Genomic DNA, 15,568 nt, shown 5'->3' on the forward strand with positions numbered 1-15,568 from the left:
TATCCAGTGATACCATTGACAAATTGGCATTTAATTAATCCTAATGAATTATTTAGCAACTTCATTATCCAGCATCAGGAACTGATGAGAGAGCCGTGGCTGGTGGTGGGAGCCACGCACAGGGGTTGGGTGTCTCAAAGAGGAAGGGGCTGTGGTCACCAGCTGAAGGAGTCTTTAGGCCTCATCCACAGGAGCTGGCCCTGGTCCTGATGGGAGGCGGGGGTGAGGGCATCTGGGTTGGGCTCCTACTGGACTCGAAGGTGTTACCTCCCTACCTGTCTACATCTTAAACCAATAATGCCCCAGGCGAGTGTCATCTCCCACCCCCAGGGTTGAGCCCCCAGTACTCCCGTCATGGTGGTGTCTCTTGTTTTGAGACCCTCTCCAGGTCAGGTGGCTCCTCCAGTCCTAAAGGGAAACAGTTGAGCTCTTGCTGGTGTGAGGGGGGAGCCAGACACCGACACCTCCCCTCCTCCGAGCCCCTCATTAACCCTTTCCTCTCCATTTCCCCGCAGGCATCCCTCCCCCATCTTCCGTCGGAGCCCGCAGCGGGGGAGGGGCGCCTCCGCCTCCGCCTCAGTCCGTGGAAGCCGGCACCTGGGCCTCTGCTCGCCTCGCCCTGCGGCCGGGCCCATGGCACTGTGAGCCGGCGAGGGAGCCCCGCTCGGCGCGGGGGGCGCCCGGCCCCCTCCCCGCCCCATGCGCCCGCGGCTCTGAAGCCTGAGCGGGGCCGGGGGCCGGGCGGGGCCGGGGCCGCCGGAGGCATGGCGCCCGGGAACCCGTGGCGGCCGCCGTCGCTGCCGCTGCTGCTGCTGCTGACGCTGGCGGCGGGTGCGGGCGGCCTGGAGTTCGGCGGCGGCCCGGGGCAGTGGGCGCGCTACGCGCGCTGGGCCGGAGCGGCGAGCAGCGGCGAGCTCAGCTTCAGCCTGCGCACCAACGCTACTCGCGCGCTGCTGCTCTACCTGGACGACGGCGGCGACTGCGACTTCCTGGAGCTGCTGCTGGTGGAAGGGCGCCTGCGGCTGCGCTTCACGCTCTCGTGCGCCGAGCCCGCCACGCTGCAGCTGGACACGCTGGTGGCCGACGACCGCTGGCACATGGTGCTGCTGACCCGCGACGCGCGCCGCACGGCCCTGGCGGTGGACGGCGAGGCCCGCGCCGCCGAGGTGCGCTCGAAGCGGCGCGAGATGCAGGTGGCCAGCGACCTGTTCGTGGGAGGCATCCCACCCGACGTGCGACTCTCGGCGCTCACGCTCAGCACCGTCAAGTACGAGCCACCCTTCAGCGGCCTCCTGGCCAACCTGAAGCTGGGCGAGCGGCCCCCCGCGCTGCTGGGCAGCCAGGGCCTGCGCGGCGCCGCAGCCGACCCGCTGTGCGCGCCAGCGCGCAACCCCTGTGCCAACGGCGGCCTCTGCACCGTGCTGGCTCCCGGCGAGGTGGGCTGCGACTGCAGCCACACGGGCTTCGGCGGCAAGTTCTGCAGCGAAGGTGAGCCTGGGGGGAGCCGCAGCTAGGTGCCTGGGCGCGGAGTGAGGGGCGGGAGAGTTGTCTGGGCCTGTAGGGGCGCCTGCGGCCCGCGGGCTCAGGCACGGGGGCGAGTGAGTGTGTACCAGCACGCGAGTTGGGAGGGGCGTGTGAGGACGCCTGTCCCGAAGAGAGGGCGCGCACGGTCAGCCAGTGAGCTGCAGGAGCTGAGGGGTGCTGAGGTTTGGCGTGGGCGTGGCCGGCCCGCGGGTCCCTTGTGGGCGCGGCCAGTGTGGGCGCGGCCTCGTGAGCCCATCCAGTGCCCCTCTCCCTGTCCCCTAGTGAAGGTCCTGTGGCGACCTGTGGGTAGGGCTGTGTAGTCAGGTCCAACTAGCGAGAGGGTGAGGGCCGGCCCTTGAGGGCGTGTGGATCGGGTGGGTGACTGACTGTGAGGCGCCCGTGAGGGCTGGTGGATGTGATCTGTGTGGGCGGGGCCTATGTGATGCAGTGGGTGGGGCCTTATGGGCGGGGACGGTGGGAGTCCTGTGAAGGAGTCCTGAAGACGGTGTGTGGGGCTTGTACCGCTGGGAGCTGTGTAGGGCTGTGAAGGAGAGGGTCAGCACGGGGTGGGCGGGGCCTGCGTGGGCCGTGGGTGGGGTCGGTGTGGGCGGGGCCTAGGAGGCGGGCGCGTGGTCGGCCCAGGAGGGCGGGGTCGCAGTCTGAGAGTCAGCGCCTGGGTGGGAAGTACTGTCTGGGAGGCCGGCACTGGACCAGAGGATGAGGGCCCCGGATGGAGGGCGGTGGGCGCGGCGAGAAGGCCAGGGCGGCGCGTGCGAGGGCGGATGAGGGCGAGTGGGGTTCGCCAGGGTGACCGCACGCGCCAGGAGGGCGGGAACCGAGTGTTTTGAGAGTGAAGGAAGCCCGAGTGACAGGGTGGCTGAGGCCTCTCAGGCTCGTGACTAGAGTTGCTGGTTTTGTTGACGGGCAAAAAAAATGGCTGGTCGTCTCTCCCGGGTGAGAAACTGGAAGTGGAGGCCTCTGTTTAAAACACTGGAGCCCTTGCGAGCGTGGGGTGTGGAAGGGTGACTGGAGGGCTGGAGAGGGGTGGTGAGGACTCTGGAATATGGAATTGGATGTGGAATTGGGACTTGAAAAGGAGGTTAAGGGAGGGAGAGGTTCCGCAGGCTCCCGGGCTGCAGGAGGCTGCAGTGGGCGAAGTGAGGGGACAAGGTCGAGGGTGGCGCCAGGCCTGGGGTGGGCTGTGATTTTAGAGGGGGTGGGGGAAGGAGGGATTTCGAGGCCCCTGTTGTACTTTGGTCTGGCTGGGGAGTCGGGGAGAGGTTCCCCATCAGTTTGGGGACGGGGCACGTGCATCTCCTGGTCTGTGGCAGCCGTTTTCTAGCAGATGTGTGCAGACAGATGGAGCGTTCTGCTCCCCCGGCACCTCTAGAAGCTGGAGTACTTAGCAGTTGCGTGTGTGTCTGCCCTCAAGAGGTAGGGTCTTTGAGGAGTGTGTGTGCCCACAGACCAGCACGGCCCTTGGACTGCTTTGGGGATGGTGTCCTACTGGCTGGGACCTGCCTACAGCCATGGGAGGGGCCACATCTGCAGGTGTGGCTCTGGGCTTGGGAAGTCTGTGTTTTGATTATGTATCTGCAGTTGTGGTAGAGAAATATATAATGAAGGTTTTGGATGGCTCTTGGGAGTTGTTTGTACAGGGTTCGGTGATGTATCTTCAGGAACTATGTGTATTAAGTTAATCTGACACCTTCTCACCTTTTCTCCAAGGAGTGCAGGTGCTCCCTAAACTGTGAAATTGTGTGTCTGTGCGTGTTTGCTTGCACACAGTGGTGCGTGAGTCTGGCAGTGTGTATGTTACGTGTGAATGGTCTGTTTGAAAAGTAGTGTTTGCAAATAGAAGTCCTGTGCCTAGTAGAGTGAGTAGTACACAAGTGTAAGGGTGCGGGTGCTTGTGTAGGTATCCACGTGCGTGCATTTTCATGTGAGACCTCAGTAAGACACCCGGACTTTATGAGGAATCTTTCATGACCTTTAACTTGATTCTCTGGTCCCTATGACCCCTCCCCTCCAAGCCTTCCTAAGAAAACAGGATGAACCACCCTCCTAACTTGATGGAAGGGAAATTTGAGCTACAGAGAGGCTACTGGTCCATGGTCTCACTGTGGCAGAATTGGCCTGGGTGTATGAAAAATGCAGCCAGAGGCCCCCGGGTCAACCAGAGCCCCCCTGGTCTACCAGAGCCTTTGTATTAATTCCCTGAAAGGATTCATCGGCCAGAGGCTCCCAGTAAGCCATACAAGATGTGTGCTCCTGGGCGCACATTGTGTGGTTTTGTGTCTGAGATGTGTTTGGGTCCCTGTGCGTGACAGGGATGGTTGTATCATGTGTATATGTGCTCGATGTGTATCAGTTGAATGTTTGTGGCAGCTGTGTTGGAGCTGTGAGAGGCAGTTGCGTATCTGACCCACTGTGTGTGTGTGTGTGTGTGTGTGTGTGACATCTGTGGAAGGAGTTGTGCTTTGTCTATGATAAAAAGGGAGGGATATTCATATCTGAGTTCCCTGCACCTAATGTAGTACCTGGCACTTTGTGGGTGTTTGATAAAGATCTGTGGAATGACTGAAGAGATATTAACAAGTATTTGATAGAATAAAGGCTTGGGGTAAGGCTGTATGTGTATAGGAAACGATGTATGTGTGTATTTTCAGATATATGTTGTAGGTGGCCATGGTGGTTATAAACACTGATAAACACTGATTACATCTGGCGATGACAGGCACAGTGACAACTCTACTGATTCTCCTCCCCACCCATGACCTCATTCCCTCCCCTTATATTTGTTCCTTATTTCCTGGGCAGCTTTTGTAATATCCTGTGCTCATTACACTTCGTCTAGTACATTCCCATCCAGCCAGGGAGGACAGGAATGAGCTTCCACCCTTGGGTGTTGGGGTTAGGGTTGGAAGAATTTTTTTTTTTTTTTTTTTTTTTTTTTTTGTGGTACGCGGGCCTCTCACTGCTGTGGTCTCTCCCGTTGCGGAGCACAGGCTCCGGACGCGCAGGCTCAGTGGTCATGGCTCACGGGCCCCGCCGCTCGCGGCATGTGGGATCTTCCCGGACCGGGGCACAAACCCGTGTCCCCTGCATCGGCAGGCGGACTCCCAACCACTGCGCCACCAGGGAAGCCCTGAGATTGGGGACATTTTTGAAAGTCAGTAATTCACAGTACCCCTTCCAAATAGTAGTTATTTTTATATCTGTTTATTGTGAAAACATGACTCAAGGCTACTATGAATTCAGGAAAGCTTTTAGATGGCTTTGATGTTATATTTGCCATTGTGGTTAATCAAATATACATTAGGAAAAATAGTTCTAGCTTTATATGCAAGACATGCCAATCTGCCTTCAGATATTTGGCGTGCATATGGATTTGTGGATCCTTTGGACCACGCCCCCCGACCCCCGACCCTGCCCTGCCAATGCCTTCCTGGGTCTGGGCCTACCCGCTGACTGAGAACCTCCGTGCTAGGAAATCTGTTTCTTTTCTCTGGGGCTCTGGCCACAGGTGACTGAAGACAGAGCTAAGTATGAGTCACTGAGTGTGTGTACTGCTGCTGATTGTCTGCCAAAGTGGGGATCAAGTAGACTGGGATTTTGCATTGGTTTACATGTGAACTCCGCCTCATGTCACTCATGTGTGGGGAGAAAGGGCTGAAAAGTGATCAAGGAAGAAGAGTGTACAGGTGTGTGTGGAATACCTCGAGTGGAGTGGGGATGTAGATGTATACGATGGAATGTCAGGTGCGTACCTCGCTTGGGGGAGAAATGAAATCAGTGGTAATGCGTGTGTTGGCAGGGAGATAGACGCATGGGTCTCATATTTTGTAGGTTTGTTGGCAATTTAATTCAACAGATTGTTGTCAAGTCCTCCTTGGTGATAAGCCTTGTGTTGGGGGCTGAAGGTGAGTCAGACATGAAGAAGACACTGCTCAGGGAGTTGCCTGATTAATTGGGGAAGCAGATAAAAAAGCAGTCCAGGGTGTGGTTAAGAGCACAGATGCTGTAGTCTGGCTGTCTGGGCAGTGACCTTGGACTTAAGCCCTCTCTGCCCTGGTTTCCTTATCTGTAAAATGGGGACAGTAATAGTACCTACGTTACAGAGTTGTTTTGGAAATTAAATTGGCTAATTCATATAAAGTGCTTAGAATAGTTCCCAGCACATAGAAGGTGCTCAATAAATAATAACAAAAGAACAGCATGGCATATGCAGTGAGATGCAAAGAGATGCAGTGAGGCAGTGTCGCTTAGTGATTAAAGCATAGTCTTCTGAGGCTCAGATCTGAGTTTAAATCTGATTTCTCTACTCACTCAGCCTGTGAGTCAGATGAGTACTAACCTTCAGACTAATTTTTCCTGACCTGTAAAATGGGGATAAGCATGCTTATCTCACAGGTTTGTTTTGGGAATGAAATGAGTGTCTGGTACATAATTAGTGGTGTAAATGGTAGTTGTCATTATAAGCAGAGTGCTCTTGGGGTTTTGAAGACGGGGTGAATTTACAAGTCGGGGGTTAATAACAAAAGGCATACTATTTAAGACTGGCCTTGAATGTTGATCAGTAAACTTGGCGTGGGGAGGTTACACTACGCAATGGAACTAGTGAGGACAAAGGCGTGGAAGGGGGAAGTGTACATCATGTCCTTAGAGGGGCACCAAGGAGTACAGGGAAAACAGTGGAATCTATAGCAGGAGAAGCAGGATGAGGCCAGGTCTTGGAGTTTTTCTTTTTTTGGGGGCGTGCCGTGAGGCTCGTGGGATCTTAGTTCCTCAACTGGGGATCGAACCTGGGCCCCTGGCAGTGAAAGCACTGAGTTATAACCAGTGGACCACCAGAGAATTCCTCAGGTCTTGGAATTTTGACTTAAATCATTCACCTAACATTTATTGGATGCTGTGTATAGAGTATTGGTAAATGGAGCCGCAAAAGAATTTTGAGCAGGCACGTGAGTAAGAAGCACTGTGTTTTGGAAGCTGGGAGTGAAGGGTAGAATGGAATATGGAGGGCAGAGTCATGCGGTGGAGGATCAGTGGGAGATGGTTCAGGAAAGGGATATTGGGGCCCTGGCCCTCGGCTGTCTTGGGGACTGGCAAGGAATGGTGGCGGCGGCAGTGGTAGCGGTAGCAGCGACAGTGGCTGAGAGCTGTTGCTGAGACTGAAGCTGTAGGACTCTGCCTTTCGCACGTGGAGGGGCAGAGGTGATGAGGTTTCAGGTTTGCTTGCTCGGAAGGATGGCGGTGGGAGTTGCGGGGAGGGAGAAGTTGGGGGGGGGGCAGGTTTGAGCCACAGGTCATGCACCTGTCTTGGTGTTCCTGGACAGAGGAATCCAGACAGTTGGAAGTGTGAGACCAGAGCTTTGAGTTGAAGATGGGGCTGCAGGTAGAGACCTGGGAGCCACGTGTGTGGAGAGAGAGTATTTGAAGCTTTGGGGTCAGATGAAGTGGCCAAGGAGAAGGTGAAGAGACTTCAGGGGGGCTCATTTGGGAGGAGGAGGGAGAGGAGTGGCTGCAGACTCAGGGAAGGAGCAGTTAGAACAAAAAGTAAATCGGATACACAGTCAAGGGAGGAGAGAGCGGGGCCTCACAGCTAGTGGGCATTTGCTGGGTGCCTTGAAGGCATGACCACCCCGTGAGATGTAAGAGCTGGGATCTGAACCGAGCTGACTCCGGGGCCCCCCACCTTCTCCATGCTGCCTCCGAAAAGGAGAGTCAGTCAGTCAGCTGTGTCCGTGGATGACCTGCATTTGGCTTACTGGAGGTGCCTAGGGACAGCGTTTCATTAGAAACCAGCAACCACCCCAGATTCCTTGGGCCACAGCTTCTCCTTTCAGCCACTGTGTGATGAGGGTGTTCCTGTATTTGTCCTCCCAGCAGTGAGAGAGGGCAGTGGAAATCGATCAGGAAACTCACAGGCTTCCGGAGCCCGTGGGGAGGAACTCACCCTGGAAAGTGGGGGCATTATCCCATTAAAATACACAGCTCACTAGCATTTACAACATTTCAGATGGAAATCTTTTAAAACTATGTTGCACACCTCTCTGCCTCCCTAAGCATATTTGGAATGTGATTTAACCTTTTCTGGGTGACTCAGGATGTCGCTATTCCCCTCAGGTATTGCACCGGACTGTCACACAGTGGTTCCTTTGTTGAGGTTTGTCCCTGGCTGAAATGATGCCTGACTTTTGAGTTCTTATGTTAGCTTTTTCTAGTTTTTCCACCTCTGCCCTGAGGAGGAGTTGTCAGGTAACAATCCATATCCCTCTCTCTCTCTCTCTCTATTTGTGAACTTGGGAAATCAGCATTCCCAGCATGTTAGAATTGTATGTTGCTAAGAGGGAGTGGATTCTGGATTGGGTCTGAGAGGCTCTCCTATGAGAAAATAAGTGTTTTTTTTTTTTTTTTTTTTTTGCAGTACGTGGGCCTCTCACTGTTGTGGCCTCTCCCGTTGCGGAGCACAGGCTCCGGACGCGCAGGCCCAGCGGCCATGGCTCACGGGCCCAGCCGCTCCGCGGCATGTGGGATCTTCCCGGACCGGGGCACGAACCCGTGTCCCCTGCATCGGCAGGCGGACTCTCAACCACTGTGCCACCAGGGAAGCCCCCAAAATAACAGTTTTTTAATGCATAACTGTTATCATGTCAGTTTTGGCTGCTCAGAACTGTTTCTTTGGTTCTGGTCTTCATCCCTGTCCTTGATAATGAATCTGCTGGAATCCCCTGTTCATGATGGCCAAGACAATGCCATTTATGCCCTCGGGGGAGGCACTCAAGACCTGTGTGTATGAAAGTTGAGTAAATCAAGTCACATATGTGGACTCACTCTGTCAGCTCTAACATCTCATACCTGTGGTCCTGACAGTTGCTGCTGTTGGAAACGGCTCTAGGCAGAATGGGATGGACAGCTCGAGAGAGAGCTGTGCAGAGAGCGACTGCTGTAGATCCCAGAGATGAGATAGATGCTCCCAAGGAAAGCCTCCTGTGGCAGAAGGGTTAAGAGCATGGGCTGACGGGTTTAATCCCGGCTTTGCTACTTGCTAGCTGTGTGAACTTGGACAGTTTGCTGAATTGCATTGTTCTTCAATGTCCTACTCTGTAAAATGGAGGTCATGTGTTGTTGTAGGACTAAATGAGTTAATACATGGGAATCCTTTACAATGTGCCAGGCACTATTCTAAGTGATCAATAAATGCTACTATTATTATTAACCCTTGTGGTCAGAGAAGGCTTCAAGGAGGAGGTGGGACTCGGCTATAGATCTTGAAGGATGACTGAGTGAGATTTGTGGAGGTAAAGGAAAGACCAGGGTTTCCCCGCCAGGAAAATGGTCTAAATGAGGAGTCCAGAGGGTGTGAGTCGAGTGTATCAGACCAAGGTGGTTGTGCTTTATGGGAAATAAAATCAGAACTGTAGATTAAAGCCAGCTTCTAGAAGTCCTGAACTTCAGGCCAAGAATGCAGCCCATCGAGGGCTTCCCTGGTGGCGCAGTGGTTGAGAGTCCGCCTGCCGATGCAGGGGACACGGGTTCGTGCCCCGGTCCGGGAAGATCCCACATGCCGCGGAGCGGCTGGGCCCGTGAGCCATGGCCGCTGAGCCTGCGTGTCCGGAGCCTGTGCTCCGCAACGGGAGAGGCCGCAACAGTGAGAGGCCTGCGTACCGCAAAAAAAAAAAAAAAAGAATGCAGCCCATTGAAACTTTTAAAGCCAGACAGATTTGGTTCAGATTTTGACTCTGTCCGTCACCACCAGTGTGACCTTGGGTAAGTTTCTTCCACTTTCTGAGCCTTGATTTCCCCGTCTTTACAAGGGAGTAATAGTAGTATCTGTTGATGAGGTAGCACGGAAACGAGGCACGGAAAGAGCCAGGCACATTTGAAGTGCTGGGTAAGTGAGAAGTGTTCACTTCTTATTTTTTATTCATTCAACAAACACAGGCATGCCTTTTTCTGAGCCAGGAACTGTGTAAGCAGCTGGATATAGAGAGATGAATGAGACGTTGTCCTTCCTCTTGGAGATCTCACAGTCCAGCCAGGAAGCAGACGTGGAAACACAATCGCAATAGAGATGCGATAAGTGAAATAACAACCCGAGCTACATATCGAGAACTGGCACAAAAGAAGGATGGCTAGGAGGTCAGTTCAGAACACAGACCAGTGTATACTGACTTGGTCTGAAAGCAGGAGTCCACTTTCTCAGGCAGCTGAGGGTGAGAGGAATGAGGATGGAGAAGGGTGTTTCAAGCCGAGGGAATAGTATGTGCAGAGACGCGGCGTATTAGGGAAAGGGGGAGAAATTGGGTGTGACTGAAGCCCGGACTGTCGCAGGAAAGGAGGTTGGAGGGAGGCATGGTCAAACCCAAAGGGACTTTCCTGAGAAGATTGGACTTGATCCTGTAGGCCCTGGGAAGCCTTGAAGAGTTCTAAGCAGGATTGTGACTCAGTTGGACCACTTTGGTGGTGCTTGGACTGTGACTTGCAGGATAAGAAGACTGGCTGTAGGGGGAGATCCTTTAAGAGGCTTATTAATGTTCCGAGGAGAGGACCTGATGAGGGTCTGGCCTTGGGGCTTTGCTGATGGTGATGGAGGGATGAAAAGTGTTTCTAGGAGTCGAGTCGAGCTTTTAGAGTTTTACAAGTTGGAACTGATAGGACCTGGTGATTGGTGTGAAAAAAAAAGAGCAAGGCTGATTTCTGGGTGTCTGACCTGATCCGGGAGTGCAGGCAGGAGGAACGGGCTTACAGGGGCGAGGGTTTTGAGGTCCATCTTGCACATGAGGACATTCAGCCCGTGAGACGCTCAGGTCAAGCTTCTCTGAAGGCAGATCAGGAGCACAGAAGAGAGGTTTGTACCCAAGCTACTGAAAAGTTCTGACCGTGTGTGTGCATGTGCATGTGTGTTGATCATGGCAGTACTTGTCAGGTGTATCTGGTACATGTGCCCAAGAGCGAGGCTGGGCATGGGCCGGGGGACCAAACAGCAGGAGGCTAATGAAGGAAACCGGGGGTCAGGGGTGAGCGTGGGGGCTCTGATAACCTAGGAGCACAGTGGACAAAGGCAGAGGTGATTTTGCGCTCCTGGGCAAGTGTCCTTTTCTTTGCAAAGGAGGTAGGTAACACACCAAGCTTGTGAGGGCTGCTGGGGAGCTGATGCGGACAACGCACATTGAGGGTCTGTACGGTGTCTGGCAAGTGGCTAACTCTTGGCCTCTCTGGAGCCTGACAGAGTGTGGGGCACATGCTGGGTGTTCAAGAAGCACTGGTTGAAAGCAGTGCCTTTGCTGAAGGCAGGGAAACGGGAGTTTTGTTGCAGCGGGTGGAGATGTCAAATGCGGCTTTAGTGGTGGACTGGGTGTCAGGAGCTGAGTGATTGCAGAGCGCACGGCTGGGGATGCAGGACTGGCCCCCAGGGAAGAGGCCGGGGATGAAAATACAGGTTTGGGGGTCCCTTAGCCACGAAAGTGCACTCTCATGGAGGAGTGCGGGAGAAGAGAGAGGAGTGTGGAGGGCCCGGGGCTGAGCCTGGAGGGGCCCGTGATGGCAGGTGAGGGGCACAGATGAATCAGCAGAAAGCGAAAGGCAGCCGAAAAAGAGAGGCCAGTGAGTCCCCAGGGGCCCCTCTGCGAAGCCAGGAGAGGGGAGACTCACGCAGGCAGCAGGCTGTACTTGGTCGTCTGACCTTCCTGAGCATAGCACGACCCACATTTGTGGCAGGTGGGAATAGGGTTTGAAATCCGCGCCATGTCGGGTGATGTGCCTCCTTGTTTGTGCAGGAGCTGGAGAGATGAGTGTGCTGACCGACCAGGGCCCCAGCACACTGCGACAAAGAGATCCGGACACAGGGCTGCTCTCGGGAGCCCAAGGGTTTTCCTGAGGGTCCCTTCCTAGCCAGCTCCCCTCCCCACCATAAATGTCACGTGATTCAGTTTATTTAAGGAAATCCTTGTATACATGGCTTTTGGGGGATGCAGCTGTCAGGTAAAAGAAGCTCTGTGTTGTATAGAAGTGTGTTTGTAACACACGTGGATATGTAAAGGCTTGTGTGTGTAGGTTTAGAAAACAGGAGACCGATAGATGGATAGATAGCAAAAGGGGGCTGTGTTCCCCCTGGGGGGTGTGTCTCCAGCCCCTGGAGGGAGTGTGGGGTCGTGTAGTGTGTGCGTCTCATATTACGTATTAGGTCACAGCGTGCGTATTGATTCTGCATTCAGCCTCTGTGTGTGTATTGTGGGCGTGCTATAAGGTGTGACAAATGACAGTGTGTGTTTCTGGAGTTTAGCTAACCCCCTAAGAGCGGATGAGAAGAGAACACAAAGTGAGGCTGGAGGTAGGAGATGGTGTGTGCACACGGGCATGAGTGTGTCCTGAAGAGCTGTTTGTGTGTACACGTGTGTATCCTGGGTCCACATACGTGTGCTTGCGTGCGTGTGTGTTTGCCCAATGGGTCTGTTTGTTTGTAGGTTGTGCTGTTCCTTTTCCCCCTGTTGCCTCCTCTAAAGGCTCCCCGTAGGTGGGCAGGTCAGAAATGTTTGCAGAGGGGCCTTCTTGGCCCTCTTATAGAGCAGGCCGGAGCCCAGCCTGCTTGAGCTTAGTTGAAGGAACCCTCTCTCCTACCTTCCTTCCTTCTTTCTTGATCTCTTTGGTGAGCCCCAGGGACAGGCCCAGGCAGGCCCCTGAGAGGTGAGGGCTGACTGCCCAAAGGCTGTGGCACGACAGAGGGATGGGCCCAGTCTGGCCCCCTGAAGTGGCCCGTCTGGCCTGGGGACCCTTTGCCACACCCAGCTGTTGAGAAGGCATTTATCCCAGAATCACAGAACCAGAGCCAGAAGGGTCCTTAGAGGAGCTCTAGTCCACCCGTCTCATTTTTGCAGAGGAAGTAATGGGGGCTCAGAGAGACTGGGCGACTGGGATGGGAGTCACACGGCACTCTGAGGCAGAAGCTGTGTTTTCTGAGTACGCTGACTTTTCTCCCCCGACAGCGTGGCGGTGGGGAGTGCTTGGGCCCGAGTGTGCAAGGCTTCAGGTGTGAGTCGTGTGAGAGATTATGCATGTCTCTGCATCATTAAGTGCCTATGTGTGTCAGTGTGTCACTGAGGGTGAGCCCGGCGTGAGCGTGTCCCCATCTGTCTCTGAGATGCGATGGAGTGCGGGGGTGGGGGGAGCGTGCTGGGGGAGTCTGGGCGCCTGACTGCTGCTCCTGGCTCTGCCTCTGATTTCCCATGTGACCTTGAGCGGTTACCTCCCTGTCCTGGGCCTCAGTTTCCTGAAGTGTAACTCGAGGCTCATGTCCCCTTGGACTGTGTGACCCTGTGTGTGAGGCTCTGACTCAGGGAACAGCTTGGTCTCTGTCTCATCCCCGCAGGGCCTTCCTGGTTGGGTGACTTGGGTCCGGGCCTGGGGGTGCTAGGGGACCTTGGGCCCACCTTCCATCACTCCCCCCGGAGCCCTGTCCTTGGTACCCTCGCTAACTGTCCTCCTTTGTTTCTCTCTTTCTGCATTCCGCTTCCTGAACCTTGCCGGCCTGTAGAGGAGCATCCCATGGAAGGTGAGTGGTACCTCTCGGTCGCTGGGGTGGCAGATCAATTGCCAGGGGGGCCTGGTGGTTCCCTCCCCCGCCCATGTGTGGGGCCCCCGGGGAAGGATGTCTGGATGTCCTCTTGGCTGCCTTGGCCCACCTCTCACCTGGTCCCTCTTTCTGGTTTGCTGGGGAGAACTGCCTGGTAGAGGCCGTCCCTGCATTGCCTGTCTTCAGCACATCTGCCCACTGGCCTTTCTTCTTTCCTGGGAGGAGACCAGACTGGGGGTGGAGCTGGAGGGATGGGGCTGGAGCCTTCAGAAGTGTCCAGAAATGATCGAGGAGATGTGTTTTTGCCCAGCCCAGCTGAGGAAGCTTAGAAAGGCCATGCTGCCAAGGGATGGGGTGTGGTCGGGGTTGGTGCTTGGGTGGAATCCGCTCCGGGGTCTGAAGAGTGCAGGCAGAGGCGGGGGGGGTCGGGTCCCTGGGTCAGGGGATGTGGGCTGGGTGGCAGCTTCTCCTCTTTGACACACTTGTAGTCCCCTGTCCCCTGTCCCACGGGCTGGCCTAGGTAGGTAGGGGTCGTCTGCTTCTTCCTTCAGCCCAGGCCCGGGGAAGGGCGGGGAACGTGCCTCACTTCGGGGTCTCTCTGTCCATTCTTTCCCTGTCTTGTGCTTCATTTGCCTTCTCTCTCTTTCTGGTTTTTGTCTTTGCCTCTCCTTTTCTCCAGGGTTCTGTCCCTGGACCTCTCTCTTTGTTTCCGTCCTTCCCCAGGCTCTCTCTGTGTTCCTGTCTGAACCTTCTCTCACCGTGCTTTTCCCTGTTTCTTTTCCTTCTTCGAGGTGGACCACGTCAGGGAGGGAAGACGGGGCTGAATGGTCCAGGCTTGACAGCTGGGCTGCAGGGGAGCTCATGTGGCCCGCACAGGGCGGGCACGCAGTGGGCTGGGAGGGAGATAGGACCCCAGTCACCAAACCTGCCCCACACTTTCTTCTTGGAATAGCGGGTGTGGGAAGCATGTGCTCAGCCCCAGGCTGGGAGCTCCCCGGGCCTGGCCCTGCCCTGGATGCAGGAGTCCGGAGAAGGAAAGAAGGGGCTGGAATCCACTTTCCCTGGGGGTGTCCATGGTTTGGCTTGTCTCTCTCTCTAATGTCCCTTCTCCTTGGGTGTCCTCAGGTCTCCCGATCCCTCTGGGCAGGCACCCGTGTGTGTGTGTGTGTGTGTGTGTGTGTGTGTGTGTGTGTGAATCTGCATGCACACTGTTCACGCAGCTCTGCTGCTCTGTTGTGTCTGGGTGTCTTTGTGCACGTCTGTACACGTATGCCTGTGTACATGTGTCTGAGTGTGTGTGGAGGTGTGTGCCCCTCCAGCACCGTGTCTTCTGTGGCATGGCCCACATCTCTGTGTGCCTCTGTAGGAGCGTCTGCATCTGTGTCTGCATCTGTCCTGTCTGTGTCTGCCTCTCCGTGCGTCAGTGTTTACCTCTGTGCGTGTGTGAGAGTCTGCGTGTCTGTGTGGACGCAGCCTTCTGAGGGCTGGAGATAAGATTTAGTGCTGATGTGACTTTTACTTGCTCTTGATGTCATGTCTCCTCCGGAACAAAGGGAGAGATGGAGGAGAAAGAGAGGGGAAAAGGGTGGAGGAAAGGGGCTCGGGGGGAGGGAACAGGGGGCAGACAGACAAGAGGAAGGAGAGGGGGTAAGTAGAGGCGGGAAGAGGAAGGACACAGTGGAGGGCGGGGCAGAAAGGGGAGAAATGGGGAGGGGGAAAAGGCCAGCCCAGGAGAAGAAACCGGAGGGCTGCTGTGGGGAGGAACAAGGACACAGGTCTTCTCCAAACAAGTAGAATCGTAGAACAGAGGGACAAGATGGGAAGCTGGGCTTTGGGGACAAGTGGGGAATGAGACCACTTAGCCATCTCTTGGGGGCGCCATGGTGGCCTGCTGGTCTGGATGTGGCCCTTCATGTGCTTGCAGGTCAGTGGCTGTGCAGGGCTGTGTGTCTGAGGCTGTGTGTGTGTGTGTGTGTGTGTGTGTGTGTGTATACACACCCAGGGATGTGATGCATCTGTGTGTCTCTGTGTCATGGCTGCTTGTGTGTCTCACAGTCTTGTCCCCTATAACCCTCTTCCTTCTTTCGATGTTGGTCCTCCCTGGGGTTTTGTCAGGAGAGTAAGGGGGCTGGCCTTTTCCGCCTCCCCATTTCTCCCCTTTCTGCCCCTCCCTCTACTGTGTGAGACTGAGAGTGGGGAGGTGGGTCTGGTAGGTGGTGGCTTCACGGGGGGTGGGCTGGGGGACTCCTTGGTGGCATTACGCTCTGGACTCTGCAGGTCCCTCTTCAGGTCTCTGAGTCCTCCGTGCCTTCACCCTCTTGTCTGGTCCTTCGACGCTGTGCCTCAGGCCTAGCTTTCTCCCAGGGACCCAGCCATCCTGCTCCACAGGCCCCTGCCGAGCATCTCCTTTTGGGGATCCTGGTAGCCCCACCCCCTTCCCCCTAGCCTTTTGTAGTGGGGAGAGAAGAC

At 55.3% G+C, this 15,568-nt stretch overlaps 1 protein-coding gene across 8 annotated transcripts in view; it reads left to right on the top strand.

Annotated features, from left to right (window-relative positions):
• Positions 1-764: 764 nt before the first annotated feature.
• Positions 765-15,568, top strand: part of NRXN2 (neurexin 2) — a gene marked incomplete at its 5' end in the record, with an annotated part of 100,058 nt that continues 85,254 nt past the window's right edge. For all 8 annotated transcript variants that reach the window (XM_082628141.1, XM_082628150.1, XM_082628148.1 and 5 more), the window contains 2 exons: positions 765-1,488; positions 13,061-13,078. In XM_082628141.1, the coding sequence (XP_082484267.1) occupies positions 765-1,488; positions 13,061-13,078 (742 nt within the window). The remainder of the gene's footprint in view (positions 1,489-13,060; positions 13,079-15,568) is intronic.

Source organism: Mesoplodon mirus (genome assembly GCF_964341445.2).
Source record: "Mesoplodon mirus genome assembly, chromosome: 7".
In the NCBI taxonomy this organism is placed as follows: Eukaryota; Metazoa; Chordata; class Mammalia; order Artiodactyla; family Ziphiidae; genus Mesoplodon; species Mesoplodon mirus.